Source organism: Apium graveolens, chromosome 1 (genome assembly GCF_009905375.1).
Source record: "Apium graveolens cultivar Ventura chromosome 1, ASM990537v1, whole genome shotgun sequence".
Taxonomy (NCBI): Eukaryota; Viridiplantae; Streptophyta; class Magnoliopsida; order Apiales; family Apiaceae; genus Apium; species Apium graveolens.
The window spans coordinates 192,197,596-192,218,148 of NC_133647.1; the positions used below are offsets into that span (position 1 = coordinate 192,197,596).

The 20,553-nt window shown below is 33.3% G+C and overlaps 3 protein-coding genes across 4 annotated transcripts; 2 read left to right on the forward strand and 1 right to left on the reverse strand.

The window, feature by feature from the left end:
- The first annotated feature begins 7,255 nt into the window (after positions 1-7,255).
- Positions 7,256-12,378, forward strand: LOC141674391 (uncharacterized). Of its 2 annotated transcripts, none has more exons than XM_074481099.1 (3): positions 7,256-7,456; positions 9,230-10,953; positions 11,309-12,378. In XM_074481099.1, the coding sequence occupies exons 1-2, from the start codon at positions 7,331-7,333 to the stop codon at positions 9,542-9,544; spliced, it is 441 nt and encodes a 146-aa protein (XP_074337200.1). In that variant the 5' UTR covers positions 7,256-7,330; the 3' UTR covers positions 9,545-10,953; positions 11,309-12,378. The 2 variants fall into 2 exon arrangements, with proteins under 2 accessions (XP_074337200.1, XP_074337207.1); XM_074481106.1 differs by having other exon boundaries at positions 9,230-9,762.
- Positions 12,379-12,835: 457 nt separating this feature from the next.
- On the forward strand, positions 12,836-13,267 carry LOC141714190 (uncharacterized). The gene has a single exon (XM_074517723.1). The coding sequence runs from the start codon at positions 12,836-12,838 to the stop codon at positions 13,265-13,267; it is 432 nt and encodes a 143-aa protein (XP_074373824.1).
- A 915-nt stretch (positions 13,268-14,182) lies between these two features.
- LOC141674401 (protein WVD2-like 7) lies at positions 14,183-19,393 on the reverse strand. Its single transcript, XM_074481113.1, has 10 exons — positions 19,005-19,393; positions 18,843-18,920; positions 17,352-18,017; positions 16,875-17,081; positions 16,506-16,549; positions 16,331-16,423; positions 16,122-16,218; positions 15,920-15,991; positions 15,575-15,682; positions 14,183-15,035 (listed from the first exon to the last, which is right to left on the reverse strand). Exons 2-10 carry the CDS (start codon positions 18,888-18,890, stop codon positions 14,712-14,714), a joined length of 1,659 nt encoding a protein of 552 aa, XP_074337214.1. The 5' UTR covers positions 18,891-18,920; positions 19,005-19,393; the 3' UTR covers positions 14,183-14,711.
- Between the last annotated feature and the right edge of the window lie 1,160 nt (positions 19,394-20,553).

Here is a 20,553-nt window from a genome sequence, read left to right on the forward strand (position 1 = left end):
CAGCATGGAAAGTTATGGCCAGGCCCATTTTATCATGTGTCCGTGATTATTGTGCTGGCATCACTAGTCATTTTCGTTGCAGTAGGCCATTTATGATTCAATATTCACAGTTAAATATATCAGTATATACGCATGTAGTGTTAAGATTTGAAAGCATTTTGGCTGGGGAAGTTGGGGTATAGTAGTTAATTATAACATTTCTAAAGAGTAAGTAAGTTGATCTCGTTTGTATATCAACGTAGCCTTCAATGATCATACAGTTATATTCTTCATATTTGTAAGAGCATATGCAAACCAATAATAAGAAAAGTTTAGCACCACATGTCACCTTATTTGATACCCTAATAACAACCGATAACTTAAATAGAGTGCTGAAAAGGGTGTCAAATTACACATCACGTTGATACCCTCTTTAACACCCATAATTGGAGAGAGACTCTAATGTGCATACATTTCATTAATTTGTATTAGGCTGCAGACAGGGACAAGGATTAAAACGGATGGAGAGCTAGTTTAATTTTGATGGCCTGTTTAAACATTTGCCAAACATAATATATTAATTATTTGCGAGATGACATCTAAGCCGCTGATGATGATAGTCTGTGATCCGGAGTTTTCTCAGGGAAGGGAGGTGAGGAGAGTAGAAAGCTGATCATAAATTTTTTTCCCAAGTCTAATTTGGGGGATAAAGCATAAATTTGGGGTATAAAAATAATTGAATAAAAAGAAATGCCAAAGGAATTAAAAACATTTTCATAACGGTTTTCAAATACTGAGTTGTCATTATATATTTTAACTGTCAAAATAAATGGGACCGTCTTACAAATCAGACAGTAAATGGGACAGTTTTTTTAAGTGCAGAATGAAAATAATAGTAAAATAAAATATGCTGAAAACTGAATAAAGTAAAAACACCCTAAATTTTCAGAAGATTCGTCTCCTAATCCTAGTCTATGTCTTATATCAAGTCCCTAGAGAATGTTTTATATCAACATTAAGTCATCATCAGAAATCTCTCTGCAAGTTAACGTATATATAATCCCACCGGTAAGATCACAACAATTGATAAATACAAATAAATTATTTTATGAGATAATCTGTGACATCAACCCAAAAACTGGATAAAACAATTGAAAATAAATTGTACATAATTTTTTATATGGCATCATTTCCAATCTTTTCTAACAAAAATTCTGGAGCACTGGAAGAAAGTTTTTTATATATAAAAAAATCTTTTCCTTTCCACTCTTTTATTTAAAACTAGGGGAGCACTTTACATGATGAGATTCTGGATGAGATTCTGGCTAATCGCATCCCATATGTTTCCCATTTCCCAAGCCATGGTTCCACTCAAGAATTATCAGTTAGAGTTTATTAAAAAGAGAGTATTTTGTTTAGATCTCTAAATCAAACTAATATTGACTTCAAACTTAACCATTTATGTGTAAATATCTTAAAAATAGTTTTTAACATCGGAGGATAGTTGAAAGCTTCATCTTGCATCCTGCAGGAAAATGACACAAGGCAAGAATCATTGCTAGTTGTACTATAATATTGGTTTATTTTATTGCAGGTCAAGTACTTCAATACTACTTTTATCAATATTCACAAATGCAGATAATACAATATATAAACTTTGGTAACTATTGCCGACATCCAAAAAGATTATAGAAGATAACTGATCAAAGTGACCCTTCAAAATTTCTAAGATGGGGATTTCAAAATTATCTTATACACAAATTTCTGCACATCCTATTTGGAGTTGAAAGAATGAAAGGAGGAAAAAAAAAACTTTTTAATTCTTTTCTTGGTCAAATATAATTTCTTATCTATTTGTTTCTCATTAAATTAATCATTAATAATTTGTTTCCTAATTTACATTGCTTTTATTTTCTAAAATTATGATGCACTTTTCCTCCTTTTTGTAATAATGTACACTTTAGTAGTACTACATGTAGGCTCTAGTACAGGATTTTTCATTTCTTTTTTGTAGGTGAGATGAGTGGTTACAGAAGAATGCTATTCAACTAAGATAATGACTAGACATGCACCAAATATAAAACTAAATTTATTTTTATATTTACACCATTTTACTTGGTGCATGCAGTACATTAATTGTTTTTAATTGTTGGTATGTTATCTGATCACAGGCACACACCACATCTTAATTCCTAAAAAAATGAGTAGCTTATTAATACATTCGATTAGTTGTTACTAAATAACTAATATCAGTTTAGTATGTTCTATAATTAATTAGTAGACATGAAATAATATTTCACCTTAATATGTATTATGGAATATTCAAAAAATTTTAAAAAATTACTAATTAAATAAGGTAGGGGCTGAATTAAAAAATGGGTCTCAATAAATCTTTCCCTAAAATACAAATTAAGTAACTGAAATTAAAATACAATATGATATCATACTGATAATTATATATAGTAACAAGAAAATCAAACTAAAAAAGTGAAAAGTGAACCTCTTATTTTTTTTGCTTTCACAAAACTAACAAAATCATGCAAATTAAAATTCAGTCGAATATTATAATATTTCAATATTAATAAAGCAATCCAGATAAGGCAAAGAAAATGAAAATGTAAACAAGAAAATAGAAAACCTAAACTAAGTACTATCACAATTTCACCGTATTTTGAGATAAGACACATATTCCTGTCTTGAACGGTGTGAAACTTTCTAAACAACCTCTCAATTATATGGCTTAGTCTAGTCCTTATCAAAACCAAAGCATTTTAATTTGGAAATTTATTTTGATTTCCATTCAGCAACGCTGAAGTAAATGTGACTTTATTTATTTATTAAATTTAAAATTAATTATGAAATGAGCTTGAACTATAATTTATGCTTGTGTACCTTGAATTCAAATATAATTTAAATATCAAGTTATGAATTATGAAATTGGGGTGTTAGAGTAAATAAAATAGAAAATGTTTTAAGTCAAAGAAAGAATTAAAACAGAAAAATAAAATATGTTTTTAAAGATTTTAATTTAACTTGATTGGTGCTACGAATAAGCTCATAGTTTTTTTTGTCAGAGAAATACTTTTCTTATTTTATTTGGATGTTAGCTAAAAAAAAGTGAATAAGAATACTTACTCGATGTGGTCGGCGGCGGAACCGACTTTATGTTAATTTCTTAGGTCGCTTACTGTCCTAAATTTAAGTAAATGATGCCTCCATTTTTTACATCGATCTTGTTACCTCTAGGATTCTGTCACAACTCCAAATTTCGAACATATGGTAAATAAAAAAGTAATATAAAAACATACTAAAAGTTGGGCTTTTTAATGACGTACTAAAAGTTGTTAAAAGGAAAAGTTCTGTAATAATATTAGGGGATAGAAGAATTGCTGGATTCTAATAAGTTCCACCGGTGAGTCAAAAGAATTTTTATTCCTGGTGATCCTTACATTTAACTAAAATTACAAAGACTAATTTTTATGAAACTGAACATAAAGAACTAGCTCAAATGATATTTAAATTTGATGTGTGACTATTGTTTTAGACATTTTTTTTTATAATCTCATAAATATTTTAAAAGATATAATTTGATTTTAGTGTAGTTTAAATAAAAAAATTAACCATTAAACTTCATCAAAAATATAGTTTAATCTTGATTTAATTGTAAAATCACTTTGGATTAATTTTATTCTACAATTATTATTCAACGATTTTTTATAAAAAATGAATTTAATTCGCTTTTTATTTATTAATTAAAATTTGTGCTAAAATAACTGACGAGATGAATATGCATATATAATATATTTAATTTTGACCAATACCTTACAATTGAGAATGCTTTTAACATATTTGAGCGTGAGCAAGAATCAAATCATATATCACAACGGATAATATATTATAATTCTCTTTTTAGGTTCTATTTAAATGTTTCTTAATATTGTAAATTCTATACTTTCTTTAATTTATTTTATTAGTTAACTCTTTTAATATTGAGGCTTTAGTACACATGGTTAACAATTTCGGAAATAGGCCGAGCCAAATTATGATTTATGGGATGAATTTTTGAAAATTTATCAAAAATTTATCATATTGGTCGAATATTTTTGACCAACTTATGAAAGCATGATTTTGATAAAAGAGCTTGTATTGACAAATAAAACCAAAATGTATGTATATTGTTTTGTGAGGAAAATAAATACATAGTAATGATTTTATTAATGTGAAAATAGCTCCCGGGAGTCTTGCGATCAGAGGAGGTAGGTAGGCTTTTTGTTGCTTAATCTCTACCTACCAACTTACCCCTCATGTCAATTCTGGATCCCCTTCACTTTGCACTATAAAGTACACCAGTCATTCTTCATACATGCTCACATCTTTACATATCATAGATGCATTAAAAATAGATGCAGATGATCACAGATGCGGTGCAACAACGCCGCGGTGGAGTTGCAAATATGATATGGGTGAGTGAGTTCCATGCTATACTTGTCAAGTGAGCAGTCTCTTGCATTTCACCTTTGTTTCGTTGTCTGTTCGACCTTGACCTTTACTTTTAATTCTTACGTATACACTAGCCTTACTGTAATCTGTAATATGCGCGCATACATGAAAAACATTATATTCCATGAACAAACTTAGATATTCATTAAGATATCTCTGCGCTTTTGTTCGGGCCTGATTTATAGTCTTTGTCCCGTTTCTGACCTTCAAAAAGAGTCTAGTTATGCTTTTCTTATGATAAGATTTTCTATTTAACGAGATATTGACTCAGTCAATACTTTTATTTGGGAAAGTAATTTTTTTTTCATTCACAATAAACCGAGCTAGCTAGTATTTTTGCATGCTACGAGATTACAAGAAAGTGGAGGTTTTGCAGTGATGTAAAAGTGTTTCATGTATGGAACTTTCTGCACCTACACGCCTTTGTTGTCCACCGTTCATCTTTCTGCATTCCTACTTTGGAATTATATTTTGCAAATTCTTGTTTTTTTTTGTAAATACATTCGTCATTTATATTATGTTCGGTGATTCCCAGATGAGTCATTAGCTATGCTATCTTTTGAACAAATGCATGCGCAAGAATCATAAAATTAAGATATAAGGGAAATGAAGTTTAATTGTTTTAATTGTTTTTTTTGCTAGTTATTATATATATATATAGAATTAATTTTTTTCTAATTTTAATCATGGTGGTTATTTTAATAATTACAAAAATTCAATATTTATTTACAATTTTGTCAGTAAAATAGATTACAGGTAAGTGTAAGTCCTGACTACTAGGAGCATTTTTTTCTATATTAAAATTAATTTCTGTATCAACCATAGGAACATATTTTCGCCATTGAATTAGCATCCCATCTTGAAAAACAAGAAACAAATAGTGTAGAAACGAGGAACATGTTTATACATATTGGAAGAAAAGCATCTTACATCATGTAATCATCTACCAACTAATATTCAACATATATGTAATTGTTGTATATAATGATATGTAAATTTACAACAAAATACAAATATGTGGGGTGTAGAAATACTAGTATATGATTAGAAAAATAAAAAAAAAATAGATTAAGGTGGAACAGATAACGAACGTGAGGTAGCAAAGCAAATGACTGCTTGCTTGACAAGGCTTTTGCATGGAATTCAACACTACTTAGCGTTGCCCAACAGAATTCTTCAAATTTTTGGAAGCATTTTTGCAGAAGATAAACAATTTCATCACTGGGCATAGCCAGCTAGCCTTCTATATCATCATTAAAATTGTATTAGCACTAGCATTAATGTAATATAGGAACACTTGTAAACTTTACTCACTAATTTTTTTTAAAGAAATGTTGTTTTCAGCTCTGATATTTTATTTACAGAGTAAAGTGAAATCGAAAAATCAAAAAGACAAAACTGTTAAGTACAAAAATAGTACATAAATCAACGCATATAATGAGGGGGCAGTGTCATATTTCTAGTTTGACTCTGCTCTGATAATTATGTTTCAGCTCTGTAAATAACATTTCCTTTCCCAGCAAATTTCTTGCATATACACACGGGATGCTATTACAGGTACATAGACAGTAAATACAATATATTATTACAGGGGAGACTTGTAATGTGCTAAGACAAAAAGGATGTTTGCATGATTGATAAACACAGCGAACATATATATCGGGCTAAAATTAGAACGAAAATGACAAGAATTTGAAAGTATGCACCATTTGATTCACCCGTTTTATCAAAATAAAACTTTCCTTCCAAACAATTAAATTACTAATGCAAAGAGTGATTTTTTTTATCTTTTGCACTCGCTACCTACGGGTTAAACCCTACGGGCACACGCAATGGCCTGCAAATCACGTGAATCAAGGTAAATCGCATTAAGCGACAGACTCCAACTAAGGAGACATAATCAAAATTCTCCTCCCGTGGGATTCGAACCTATGAGCAAGAGGATAATTATTCCCTCTTTAAGCCAACCCACGTGAACCAAGGTAAACCGCATTAAGCGACAGACTCCGACTAAGGAGGCATAATCAAAATTCTACTCTCGTGATATCCGAACCTATGATCAAGAGAATAATTATCCTTTCTTTAAGGCAACCATTGCGGGCAATGCAAAGAGTGATTAAAGAGTGATTAGCATTATCCCATTTTGAATTTGGATGCAGATGAGAACTTTACTTCCATCAAATAAATTTATTACCTACTTACCCATTAGATTATCAATATCATTTCCACTATCTTTATTTTTTTTTCAATAAATATTAGGTTATTCAGATTTTTTCCTCAAAAATTTTCTCAATAAATATGTCTATGCGGATATTAACTTTGCTAATAATAATATGTGATCCGGCGTGTATAAGTATAGTCAACAAATCAAAAGTCTTTGTGTGTTACCCATGTCATTTGATAAATTTTTTGAGAATTTTTTCGATAACCCAACACTAATTTTTTTACCTCACTTCCGAATTAACTTCCGAATCTTAATTTTCTTTTTTTAAAAAAAAAAAATTAAAACGCCCCCTATTTAAGATCGACCAACATATGCATACAGACATTACCTGGGAAGTATAAAATATAAATTATGGGCAACAAAGACGTAAATGCAGAACTCAAAGTCTACATTAAATTGGAGTGAGATCGTACAAAGCACTCTTGGGCCCTTGGCATCAAGAAAGTGAGTCTACATAACCTACCCCTTCTCTCATGTCAGCCCATTTCTCACCTAATCGTTAACAAAGGCCCAACAGCTATTAAATCAGACATTGAGTTCCAACCGGTCAGTCAACGTCAAACATAAGTACAAAAAACATAAGTTTTTTTAAAAAAAAATAAAGAAGACTCGCCGGAAAATCAAGAAATGTCGTTGTCGTTGACTTGGTCACTAGTACGTGTCCCTGTATCTCCGGTCAGTTCTTCAGTTTATTCCGGCGTGCAAGTGAAATGTATTGCTACGGCTAAAACAGCTCAAGATCCTCCTCTTCAGGTTCCTTATTTATTTATTTATATATTCACGAATATGCCTTGTTATTTTAATAAATTCCGGAGTGAGTAAGTGTCGAATCCAGAAACTGAGACGATAAAATGATAAACTCTAGCCACTTCAGCTATCATATCGTGCTTATTTATTTATTTTTTAATTGTTAGATTTGGTTATTTAAAATTATGGTTGTTTTTTTGTGTGCTTAATTGTAGACCAAATTGTCTTATGATGTGCAATTTTGTACTAATTTTTTTTATATATTTTATACGATGCCTTTATAAATCTCAGAAAAGCAAGCTTGCTAGAGTATTAATATTGTCTAGTAAAGTAAAGTTGGTAAGGATAATAATTAATAGCCTTCATATATTTGAATGATGCTAGAGTTTAGTTTACTGGCATTGAGTTTAGTTGAAATGAAATGTAATGAGATTGTTGTGAAATTTAAATATAGTGTTCAAATCATAATTAACAGAATAGTAACTAATAAGAGATTGTTGTAATGGATTTGTGTATATATGTCTACATTTTTAGAGTGAAGTTTACTTGTGTGAGGCCTGACATTTTGGAGGCTAGGCTTATTTAGTTACGTGCACAGGGTTTGTTGGCTTCAATTGCAGCCAGCGGCCTAGTTCTCTTTATTGCCTGAGATTGTGTACGACTGTCTTTGTGATTAGTGGCCACTTCTTAACCTGCTTCCTTAGGCCTAGCCATCTCAGTTGCCAAAAAAGATTCGATATTAAGAAAAATAATTTTGTTATCTATGGGGAATCAAAATGTTGTTGCTGCGTCTCAAAGGGGGATTCATGCTTCCTTCGCATATCAGCATTAAGGTCTCCTTCATTACATAACTGTGATACTACTTTTAATACCCCAAAGGTGCCTAATATATCTTTAAGCGTTGCACCCTGGCAAATTGATTAGAAATTGAAATATTTGTTTTCTTGATCACAAAAGGAATTAATTTGAAAGCAGTAAAGTAGTATCTAATGTCTTGTAACATATCACATGAGATCCTAAGTTACCTACCAACGAGCTTGTGTAATGGCCATATCTTGTTTTTCTGAACATGGGGTAATGATGTACCCTAATTGAAGATCACGGGTATTCATTATGGCTTTGGCTTATGAAGATATATGTTGGCCAAATAGATTTTTGTCCTACTATATATAGAATTTTTTGTGCCTTTTAAAGCCTTACTCAGGTGCTCCAAAATGTTCAAAATACTTCAGTTTTTCAAAACTTCACAGAGAAATTCTCCAAAAACTGGGATCTCCGTCAAAAATAGCTTATCTACTTATAAGAGTAGAGGTAAGGTCTACGTAAATCTCACCTTTTCTGGACCTACTTTCAGCATGACATATTGAGTTTGCTTGAATTTGTTTGAGTCGCTTTAAGTTATATTGTTTTGTTTGAAAGGACAAAAATGAGAAAAAAAATTATACTGATGACTTTTACACCTTATCTTCATTCATTGTAGTCCACAAGTTAATATTACATTTCTCCTTTTCAGTTTAGAATAAATGTCAATTCCTTCTTCAACTAATGTCTTTTCGTAGAAATTCAAATTATCATATCCTTCACTCTACTTCCTTGACTTTCATGCCTTTCTTCATATATTTCATTTCATTCGACCTTCATTACATTCCACTGACCAAATGGAGCGATAGTAATTACTCTACTGTCAAAGCATTGGATAAGGTGGAAAATTGAACTTGTTAAGTACATCAAATGTGAATTTTCCTGTAAAGAAATTTTCTACCTCCATTTGTCTCACAGGTGAGAGGCAAAGAAGGACAAAAAGAGCAGCCACTAAAAGCCTTAACCACTGTCTCACGAAGAGCCATTGTAACACAGTTGGCTATTGCCTCTTTGGCTGCCACCACTAACATTTTACCAGAGCCTGCTGAAGCACAAGGTTTGGATCCTGACATCAAGAGCAAAATATTTGAAAAGCTGAAAATGTTAAGGGAAAAGTTTGGTTTAGCAAAACGTGGAAATGAGAATGAGGAAAAGACTTCTTCACCAGCAGCAGTGGAGAAAGAAAAACCTCTTCCCCGGCTGCCCCTATCACCTCTTCCTGTCCAGACATAAGAAGCTTTGGTAGAAGCTAGTCCGCCATGAAGTTTATGTTTGCGTTTATAATAGGGAACTAGATTGCCTTTTTAACCTTTAAAGAGTAGCAACCAGCATAAAGAAACTCCCGAAATAAAGTTCTATCGTACAAGGATTTCTAGGTAAAAATGTAATCACACAAAGAACTTCATCGGTCATTTTTGGTTTGGTGCTGCAGTCGTGCTTGTAGCAATAAGGTGGGTTAACAATTAAATTTTGATATCACTGTTTTATCACAGTACGGTAATATGTTACTTGTTTAAGCTGCAGACATTTTGGTAATCGAATTAGCAAGTGGGTTAACATGTTAAAAATACTGGAATTCCTGAATATTGAGTTGTCCATTTTTGACTTATGTTTATGTGGCGAAATTGGTCAATTGTTATAGCAAATCGATTTTGGTGATTGCTGAAATACTTGTGATAATTTTGTGGATTGGTAAAAGCATGAATATTGGCCGCGAATACTGCTGTCATGATTATCTTTTGGTACATATGGTTGAATTTTTATCTGCTCAAATATATCGGTAAATTATTCCTTACAGAGAGTTAAGATATTAGAATTCTCAGCACTTGTTCTGTGAATTCCTGCTTAGTTATTTGGGCGTATGAGTTGTGTGAATTTTGAGCATGGTATCCAATTTCTGAGATCATAGTTGTCAAGTGTACCGACTATTGTGGATTGTAATAGTCGATTGTGTTTTTGAAGGTGCTTATTAGGCTTTAAGACTATTACCAGGGCATTAGTTTTGCGATATTTGTTCTTTACATATTTGATGATATTAATACTGAGATACGAGATCGAGGGTTCAAATTTCATTTTTTTGCAATGGTAGCAAGTATTGCTTGGATCGGTAAGTTTCCAAATTCAAAAGTTGTTTCCTGGTTGAGTCTTGTAAAAAGTTATCACAGGTATAGTATTATTGCTATTGTAAGAACAAAGTTTATAATATTGTGAAGCTAACACGTCAAAAGATGTAAATGAACCGCCTGCACTAGGGCTGTGCATTCGGTTCGGTTAACCGAAAACTGAACCGGATAACCGATTTTATTTCGGTTCGGTTAATCAAAATATGAAATTCGGTTCGGTTTTCGGTAATGATTTTTTAAAAAATCGGTTTTTCGGTTTTTCGGTTTTTAACTGCGGTTAACCGAAAACCGAATAGATTAACCGAAATTATTTATAAGTAATAATAATTTATTATTTATATATTATAATTTATATCTACAGACAGACTACAGACATCATCACTCATCAGATATGTACTATACACTACGGTCTATACTTTCTTTTTACAAACACATAACCGAATAACTTAAACTTGTGAACTAAAGCTACCGGCGGTCCGGCGTCGCCCTCTACTCAACATCACAGTCCACACTACCGGCGTAAGTACTTTAATTTCCACTTCAATTTATACTTCTATTTTGCTTATGTTTATTTTCTCGAACTCTCAAATTTGAAATCATTTCAGTCACCTGGACTTTCCCTCACCCAGTCACCCTCACCTAGTCACCTTGACACTCTGTAGATGATATCATATGTACAGAGTCTGTAGATGATATCATATGTACTACAAACTACAGTATCAGACTATCAGTATTACAGTAGTCACTAGTCAGTATATATATGTTTTAATGCTGTTGTGTTGATATTGGACTTGAGTTTCAGTGTGTCTATAAACTCACAGAGTCACAATTTAAATTTTTAGTTCTAATTTTTTACCCATGTTATCTGTTTTAGATGGAAAGCGAACATGATTATCAAGAAGAATTAGAAGTTCAGACCGAAACCGTGACTTCGAATCCGAGAAAGAGAAAGGGAATGGAATCTCGAAGTGATGTTTGGGAACATTACGAGAAAATTAAAGATGAAATACAATGCACACTTGATTTGGGTCCACTTTACTTTCCCTGCACCACCTAATAACGTAACAAACTTGCTCTCAATTTTCTTTCGTTCTCACCAAAATAAATCACTCAAATCATAACACTACAACACACAACACCAAGCTTATTTAACCAAAACGTAGCACTCACTACAATTTCTCAACCTCTTATATTTCAACACCACAAAAAACATGTCATCTTTACTAGCAACTCTTTTAGCTCTTCTTGTCCTTCTAGCTCCAACAAACGGGTCGGATCCGAGGAAACTTGACGAAGTTCCCGGATCACCCGAAATCAAGTGTGGTACTTGCAACCAAAGTCCTCCTCCGCCGTCACCACCGCCACCACCCGCACCTCTACCACCTCCACCACCTCCAAAAAAGCCACCAACGCCGAGCTTGAATTGCCCGCCACCACCTTCTTACGTTCCGATACCAGGTGCTCCATTTTTGCCTTATATTCCGGTTCCCACGGGTCCACCCGGAAATTTGTACCCGGTAAATCCATATATTTCGGGTTGTCCTAGGAGTTCCATAGTAAGGTTGCCTCTTTTGGTTGCTTATGGGCTACTAGGCTTTCTGGTTTTTTGGTAACTTTATCTATTACAAATGATACGAGGAAAATAATATGTGCACGAGTCCTGGAGGAAGCTTCTGTTGCCACTGATTACGAGGAAGATACACTGGAAAGCTCTAGTTTCATAGCAATCATGGTACTTGCCACTGTATTTAAAATTTTAATCAAAAAGTTTTAATGGCCAATTAGCTAAAAGTTTATTTACCTTATTGGTATGAGTTAAGGCTTAAAGGCTGTATATGTTGACCTCGAATCCTCTATTAACACTGATTCTATCGTTGTAATTTGTAATTAAGACATGTTGCAAACTTGTAGTAGATTATTTATGAAAATTCCACCTGTTATACATACTGACATAGTTTAAGTAGATATTAAAAATAATAATATTTTGTTTATATCATCAATAATAATAATAATAATATATATTTATTTCAACGACCCCAAAAAAGTCAAGCTTGAAACCGATGTCTTGATTTTTAATTTTTTTTCTTGGTTAAAAATCATATACAGACCTATACATAATGGTGCATGTATGTGAATGTGACAACCAAGCCGATCAATATTCAAAATGCAATAAAAGACCATTTGGTCATTTTCTATTCTTTAATAAATTTCCTTATGCTGGCTCTTTTGGCTTTTCTTTTGTTGATGAAGTCCAAGCTTATCAATTTTAAAATTTGTACTAATAAACTCAAAACACCTCACATCACCCACCAAACAAACCCCTTTCTTTCTTTTGTTTCCTTGCTTACACACTATCTCTCACACACACTTCTCATCATAACTTATTTTCACAAACACATACATGACTTCAACTTACAAAAATATTGTCACCACCTTCATCTTCCTATCTATAATTCTCAATTCTCCGACTACCTCTACCTCCCAAGAATGTCCCTATCCATGTTATCCGTCGCCTCCGATAGGCGGAGGAACTTCTCCGCCCTCGAATCCGACGCCACCGGGGTCTAATTTACCACCTCCGGCTCAATATGGCAACCCTCCACCTACTGGCTTTTTACCAAATAACCCTCCACCACCTTATTATCTCAATACTAATGCACCACCACCTCCAAATCACATGGTGCCTTGGTTTCCATATTACTACAGGAAGTCACCACATGACTCTAATCAGTCTTCAGGTTCATCACCATCAGCTCATCTTTCAGGATGGACGGCTGTGATCACCTCTACAACCACTCTTGTTTTTTCTTCAGTTTTGTTTTTCAAATTATAAGTTGATGTAACATTTCATCATGTCAGTTTCTACCAGCTGTGGCCACTCTAGTTAATTTTGTTTGTTTTTCGCTTGGCGTTAATTATATTTTTTGTTATGCCAAATTGCGGAAATTTGAATATTCACGCATGTTCGTATTCGAATCCTTTTTTTTTCAATATTGTTTATTATGCTGAGTTCAAATTAATCAGCAAAACTGAGACTCGGAGCGTTTAAGAAACTGGTCAAGGTACAAGAGATAACAAAACACATAAATTTTGGCCTTACGTAAACCTGCTACAGCTGGTGTTATTCCATTTACCTAATCATATAATTAGGATTTTCTATTTACACAATAATGTTTTAATAGTTTTATCGCAAGTAGAAGTTAAAGTTAACTTGTTTTTGGAATCAAAACAATTATTATGAGCAAATGTTAAATAATATATGTTGTTGTATTGATATTGATATTTGTCAAATATATTTGTCGTCAATTAAAGTAAACATATCATATCAACTAGCGACTGGTTACTTAATATCAAGTAGCGACTATTTAAGAATAACATCAATTTCTTTATAAATGTCGCAGCTATTTTGGAAAATTTTATTATTTTTGCAAGTTTAGAAAGAGTCAATTTATTTACTTTGAATCGTAATTGAGAGTTTCCTATCTCGTAATTTATTCACTTTCAATTTGTTGATACATCGCTTTCTTTAGGCCGCCATGTCTAGCATAGCTATAAATTTATTCGGGTTTGGGGTTTAAACGGATAGGTTCGACAAACATTAACACAGGAAAGCAAGGAGTACATATTTTGTACTTACATTATTGATTGAAAGCAACAATGATCGATCAGACCTACGATTTAGTAATACCCTAGTGAAGTTTCTAATCTAATTCCCTTTGTATTATATGTGTAAACTTATACATCATGATCAAATTGAAATGCAAAATATCAAGAAAGTGCTTACTCTACATGGAAGATTGAAACGAGAAAGTACTTGCTCTACATGAAAGATTAAAACGATAAATACATTAATTTACATTGCTCGCCTTGTAATACTCAGCAATATATTCGACAAATTTAAATTCGGCCACTTTCTACCAGACATTTATATTTATTCATTTATTAAACTAAAATATAATAACACTCTAACGATGGTATTATCATTTCAGAGCAAAGAACACCATCATCGTCTTGCAGTGCTGTTTAAAAATGCTTGCTGTGTATTGAATAACTGATCAGAATGCAATATATAGCCAAAGCACGCGGTATTTCAAGCTTACCATTGTGTTTTCTGGATCATCTCCCCTGGTCCATGGAACTATTAAACCAACTGGGACGTAGACAGAAACAGTTTTAGGAGGCAACACCAACAGCTTGATGTCCCATTTTAGAACCACTTCCCATCTCAACACCGGTAATATTCTTCCTCATCGTCTGGTTGCTAATTCTCCTATATCCTACTTTCTGCTTCCTTTCAACCCCTGTTCCTTTACAACCTTGCTTCCGACTGTTAATTTATGTCTTTGTGGTTGGATGTCTTTCTTTTCACAGACAATCTTTCCGTATACTTCATTTTTTGTTACAGCTTCTGAAAGATTGATAATTTCACTCGTTGAAGCCCCAGAGTGTCCATCAGAGTTGGTCAACATTGTCACCTCTGGCAGTCTTTTATTATTTACAGGTTCACTTGCAGGAAGACTTTGGCCTTTTTCAGTCTTACTTTCTGTAGGAACAGGCCTCCTATCTGAAAGAGACTTGCTCTGGACTTTACTTGGTTTAGCCTGGGACAGAAGTCAACAGCTAAAATTAGCGACATTACGGTCTCTAATACATAAATACATACACACCAAGAAAATAGAATTATTGGAATTAAAAAAATATAACATCTACGACTAAGCTCTGCTTCTCTACCATGATAATTTTTTTTATATAAGTTCTAGTAGCCTCCAAAACTAGGGAAGACTTTCGCTAGTTTTGTTGCAATCAAGAATGTGCATGACTGAACTGGTATGGTTTTCAAGGATTGAGTGTCCAAACTCCTATTGGAAGACAATTGACTTAAAAATGGAAATTAAATGCTTGTTAAAATGACAGCATAAATAGCCTGCGGTTACTCTATGATAAATACAGCATCAACCTATTAATATTGCATTTTCGAGAACATATAAAAATGTTTGTATCAATTTGGACTCTCAGGTAGATAAAAAAAAAATTCCAATTGCACGATCTTTAACTGATATTATCAGACATGCATGCTTTTGCGTCCATTTGTCCAGACATCATTGGTAACAAAGACTTAAGAGGTTAACATTTAACACACCTTATTTTTGTCATTTCCAGATACTGCTCCGTGATAGAATGAAGGCATTGGCGTTGCTTTAAAATTAAGACTTTTTCTAAACAGTTTAATCTCGGCATCCGTCTTTTCCTGCATATTCAAAAGTAGACCCATCAAATACAGATGTTAGTTGTAATTCTAGGGACTACAGTACAATCATAAAAGATTTCAAGATAAGTCAGCATTTGAGCTGGTAGCTAAAGAAGATTATTTATGGTCAAAAAGCACCACAATATTAAAATTCGACACCAAAAGAAATTGTAGGAAGTGGAACAATCAGACTTGTTACTAATTATGATTACTTACTATTTAAATTGAACAACTTACCTGTGTCTTTGCTTGTACTTGATTTATCTCAGCTTCTTTTGCATGCATCTTCTCCTCCAATTTATTGAAGTACTGAGGCACAAAGATAGCAATACATTCCTTGTTTTATTACCGAAGCATGGTCGAGTCATTATGCACTAAAATAGTCTCCTGATTGGCAGCGAGTAACAACGTGATTGAGAAACACATCATAGCTACTTACCTCCTTCCTCTTTTCCGCGCGTTGATCACTTTTAAATTTGAAGCCTGAAGAACACTGTTTCACACTTTCCTTACTTGAACCTGAACTCTGCTTGGACCTGCCAAATTAAAAACAAAAAAGGAAAAAAAAATTGGCAACAAAAGCTGTTAGAGCTCAGAATTTCAGAATATCAACATTTTGATACATTATATAAGTTCAATATTACAGACCTGTCTTCAGTCTGACGCCCTTTACGAACAAGCTTCTCAGATGCAGATGACTGGTATTCAACTACTTTAGTTGTTCTAGCTTCTTTGTTGCAGCTAAATAATCAATTAAAACATCTTTCAAATTCTAAACACATCACACAAATGTTTGCAACTACAAGTCAGAAAGAAAACATACCATTTATTCTCTTGATTAGTTTTAGCTTTTGTCCTACACGGATCCTGCACAAAGGAAAAAAATTCAGGAGGATATTTTAACCACCAAAAGTTTCCAGAGTACTAGACCACTAATTGAAATGAAAAACTATTCCTAGTCATGCAGTACACTCCTAGATTTATTCATATCTTGGACAGCACTTCCAGGCCACAGTCATAAAGGTGGAAAGCTCTACTTGGGTCACAAATGTATGTGAGAACATAATTACTGTGCTTAAATAAGCAAGAAGTGAAAAACCAAACAATCACGCCCAACCCTTCTTTTCCAGAAAAGGAAGACATCCTTCAACAAAAGTAAAATAAATAGGCATAAATAACCAACTGTTTCTACCTCTGATTTTATAAATTTTCCTATTGAACATTTTGATGGAGCAGCAGACCGTGATGACTTTTTTTGCATCTTCAATATCTGCGAACCTTCTACAGCCCTTCCATTAAGTTTCTTTTCAGTTCTCTTAGGTGCTCCACCAAAAATGATAACCTTCTGAGCTTGATACTTCAGTCCCCGCCTTGCAAGTTCGGGTTTTTCTGCAGTCCTCTATAATCAGGACATAGCATAAACCACATTAAAAATATGACTTGGAAGATGAGATTGACTGCCTATCTATTGAAAAAAGTATGAATAAAAGCTAAATTTAATAATAATTTCTTCCCGTTGCCTTCATTGGTATAAAAGTATGAATAAAAGCTAAATTCAATTATAATTTCTTCTTGTTGCCCTCATTAGAATTGTTGTTGGAGTTACTAACTGTGGTCAGATAATTAGGGATACAAAACTACATTAAAATAAAGACGTTAAAAAACACACCTTGGAAGATAGAACTTGTTGTTTGGAGCCTACACTATCATCTTCCTCATCTTCTTGAGTACTTAAGGATGAATCAACAGCTGTAGATGTCAAATGGACCTGTAACGTTTTATCTTGTTGATCCTGTTTAACGGATGATTCACCGTCAGTTGGAGGTAAAATTTCAAAATCAGTTTGACTAGCTTCTTCAAGCTTCTCATGATCAGGCTTTACATATTCAATAACAATGTTCACAGCGTCGCTCCTGCTCATAGCAGTTGGAATCTCATTTTCAGAGTATAAGACTCTTGTATCCTCTCCTTCACGACTGATTACTGCACATTCCCTATCATACTCCCAACCATCAGGACTCTCCTCAGAGTGCGTAAAATGTATTTCTCCACTAAAATTGTCAAGGTCTTCTACATAATCCATGTTCTCCGAGCTTTCCTCAACATTCTGGTATTCTGTTCCATTTTGGCACTCAGACAGCCTCTGTTTTAAAAGGGCTTTTCTTCTAAAATGAGCCTCAAAATAAGCCTTCTTCTCAGTAACAGAACCTGGCTTTGAGTATTTCTCGACCTCTTCAAGATATCTATTATGTGAGAAAGAAGATTTCCTTTCCCAGGACAATGACTCAGTTTCAAATCTTCCAAATGAGATTGAGCCAGAGTGCAGGGAATCTGCCTGCCAGTTTTTAGAGTGGATGTTAAAGGCAGTCAATAGCACCTGAAGACTACAATGGCATAATGGCAGGAAGTCTCACATTATTCGTTTTCAAAATATTTGTCGATCTTATTCATATATATCAGCATGGTCTAAGACACCAATGGACATCCTTTATAATTTTCCATAAAGGAGAAGACTCCTCAATGGATAAAATATAACTTAAGCCAGAAATTTATGCTCTGTATCTATTAGTATTTAATATTAGGGTCCGGATCCCTGACAAGCGATGGTTGTAACCGCCTGTCCGCAGAAAATTTCGCTGATAGATTTAACACGTGACATTGATGTAAATGGGTGCGGCCATGTCACTCTATCCACGCTTAAGTTTTTTATTTTAGGGTTATTTCTATCCTTATTTCTATCCACGAAAATTTTCCGCGGATAGATGGTTTGTCAACAATAGCTGGATGTGGACCAGCGCCCTTAATACTAATCTATATAAGGACGAAGGTGTCCAATGTTGACATATTGTGATCAGTGATCAATTTAGCATATTGTTCATTCTTACAATCCTTAACAGCTCACTCTACCTAATTGTTTATGTCAAATAGTTCCTTCTATACGACTTACATAATCTTATATATCAGATCTGATCCAGGACCAATCAAGAATGATCAGTTTAGTAGGCAAACACTATCTGTCAACTAACTAGTTGAAGTATAATTCATGATCAGTATAGTGAAAGGTAAAATTTCCCAAAAGTTACTATAATGCAAATAATTCATAAAGTGAAATTAAAATCGAATAAAAGAACTTAGTAGTAAAGTGATCAAGAGGTAATACCTTGAAACTAAGTTGAAATGGGTCTTCAGTATAGCTATCAGCCATCATATTTGTATCATCACGCTGTAACGATCACTCCTACACATTCACACAATATTTACATAAGCAATCAAGAACCATGAACCTCACTTGAAAAGTAACCAAAAGTTAAACATTAGTTACCTTATCAAACAGACATTAGTTAAATACTATGAGAGGGAGGGAGGGAGAGAGAGGGAGAGAGAGAGAGAGAGAGGGAGAGAGAGGGGGGGGGAGAGAGACACACACAGAGAGAGAGAGAGAGAGAGAGATTTGTGGGGAAGGATTGGTGCTTTCAAAGGAAAGCGAGAAATGTAAAGATGAAAACTTTATGGTTGAATTGAGCAAGATTTGAAAGAAATGAATCTCTTGTTTGCTTTCAAGAATGAAGAGAGAGAAAGAAAAGGTGATAACGAATGAAACTTTAATGTCTGATTGATTAGAATTTAGAAGTGGTAGTTAAAAAGAGTACACAGAACTCAGATGTCAGATACATAAAAGGTATAGCAGTTTCTCATGTGATCTGTTCCCCGTTTGTTTTTGCTTGCTGGCACCATCCCGTACATTTTTATGTCAACAAGTCGTAGTTTTTCTCTTGTTTTTTTATCCCCTGATCTAGTTTTTGTCTGGCAAATTAAATTCGAAAGTTTAACCAGTAAAATGTTAATTGATCACTATACACGTACAAGTAGATTATCAAATTAAAAAGCATAACTTAGTAATTAAAAACTTTAAATTACATAAGTGTAGTTATAATTACTTGCATGACCGTTAAAATCATTTAATGTTTTAACATTTTTCCGTTAAAAACCTTTACATAAGTTTCTTATTAGGCTCTATGTCATTATACACGGTTGTAGGGTTCTAATACCCATCCCGACCCGACATATATCACTTAAATAATTGTAAAATTAGGGTTAATATACAGGCGAACAGAGATGACGTCGGAGATGAAATTGAAGGAAAAATTACAGGCAACTTCGGATCTTCTTTCCATCTCTTTTTCTACTGCTAAATCATGTAAATCTCTCATGTCATCTCTTTATATTTGAAGGTATATGTCGTATATATCATATATGTCGTATATCCATAGTGTTTGTTTTTTTTTGTCAGGAATGAAATACTTTTATTGATAAGATTTTGAAATACAAAATAGTATATCTTCCAATCACAAAATTCATCATCTAACCGAGAGGCACGCAAGTTGCCTCCGGACGTTTAGACAATAAAATCTTAATGTATGAAATAGATAACCCACAAAAAGGCTTCGTTAAAACCTCGCAAGAATAAAACCCTATGGGAAAAAAACTCAGGAAGGAAAAAGAGTGTCTTCTATAACTCAAATTTCATACAAAAACTAATAATAACTAGTATCTTTCGATAATTGCAAGAATGTCTCGTATCATCAATTTGATACTATATCCCTTGTTTTGTACTTCAAGGTCCCTCTGAAAAAAGAAACAAAGTAGAATCTCTTCCAAATATCCTGAAAATCAGAACAAATAAAATAAGAAAAATATATTAAAACATTAAAAACAAATCTACATATAATACGACCTAAAATAAAATAAAATCTAACCAAACGAAATATTTGGTTAGACACAAAGTTCCCATATTAGGACACAATAAGTCATTAAAGACTCATAAAACCAAAAAAATGGTCAAAAGCCATCATATATGGCATTTCCGTATT

What these genes read in the sequence shown, in the direction of transcription:
- LOC141714190 (XM_074517723.1), top strand. Translation starts at nt 12,836, where the DNA reads ATGACTTCAACTTACAAAAATATTGTCACCACCTTCATCTTCCTATCT.
- LOC141674391 (XM_074481099.1), top strand. Translation starts at nt 7,331, where the DNA reads ATGTCGTTGTCGTTGACTTGGTCACTAGTACGTGTCCCTGTATCTCCG. An exon ending in CTCAAGATCCTCCTCTTCAG is followed by an intron (nt 7,457 to 9,229) that starts GTTCCTTATTTA and finishes TTTGTCTCACAG; the next exon opens with GTGAGAGGCAAAGAAGGACA.
- LOC141674401 (XM_074481113.1), bottom strand. Translation starts at nt 18,890, where the DNA reads ATGATGGCTGATAGCTATACTGAAGACCCATTTCAACTTAGTTTCAAG. An exon ending in AACAAGTTCTATCTTCCAAG is followed by an intron (nt 17,082 to 17,351) that starts GTGTGTTTTTTA and finishes TCCTGATTATAG; the next exon opens with AGGACTGCAGAAAAACCCGA. An exon ending in GAAAATTTATAAAATCAGAG is followed by an intron (nt 16,550 to 16,874) that starts GTAGAAACAGTT and finishes TCCTTTGTGCAG; the next exon opens with GATCCGTGTAGGACAAAAGC.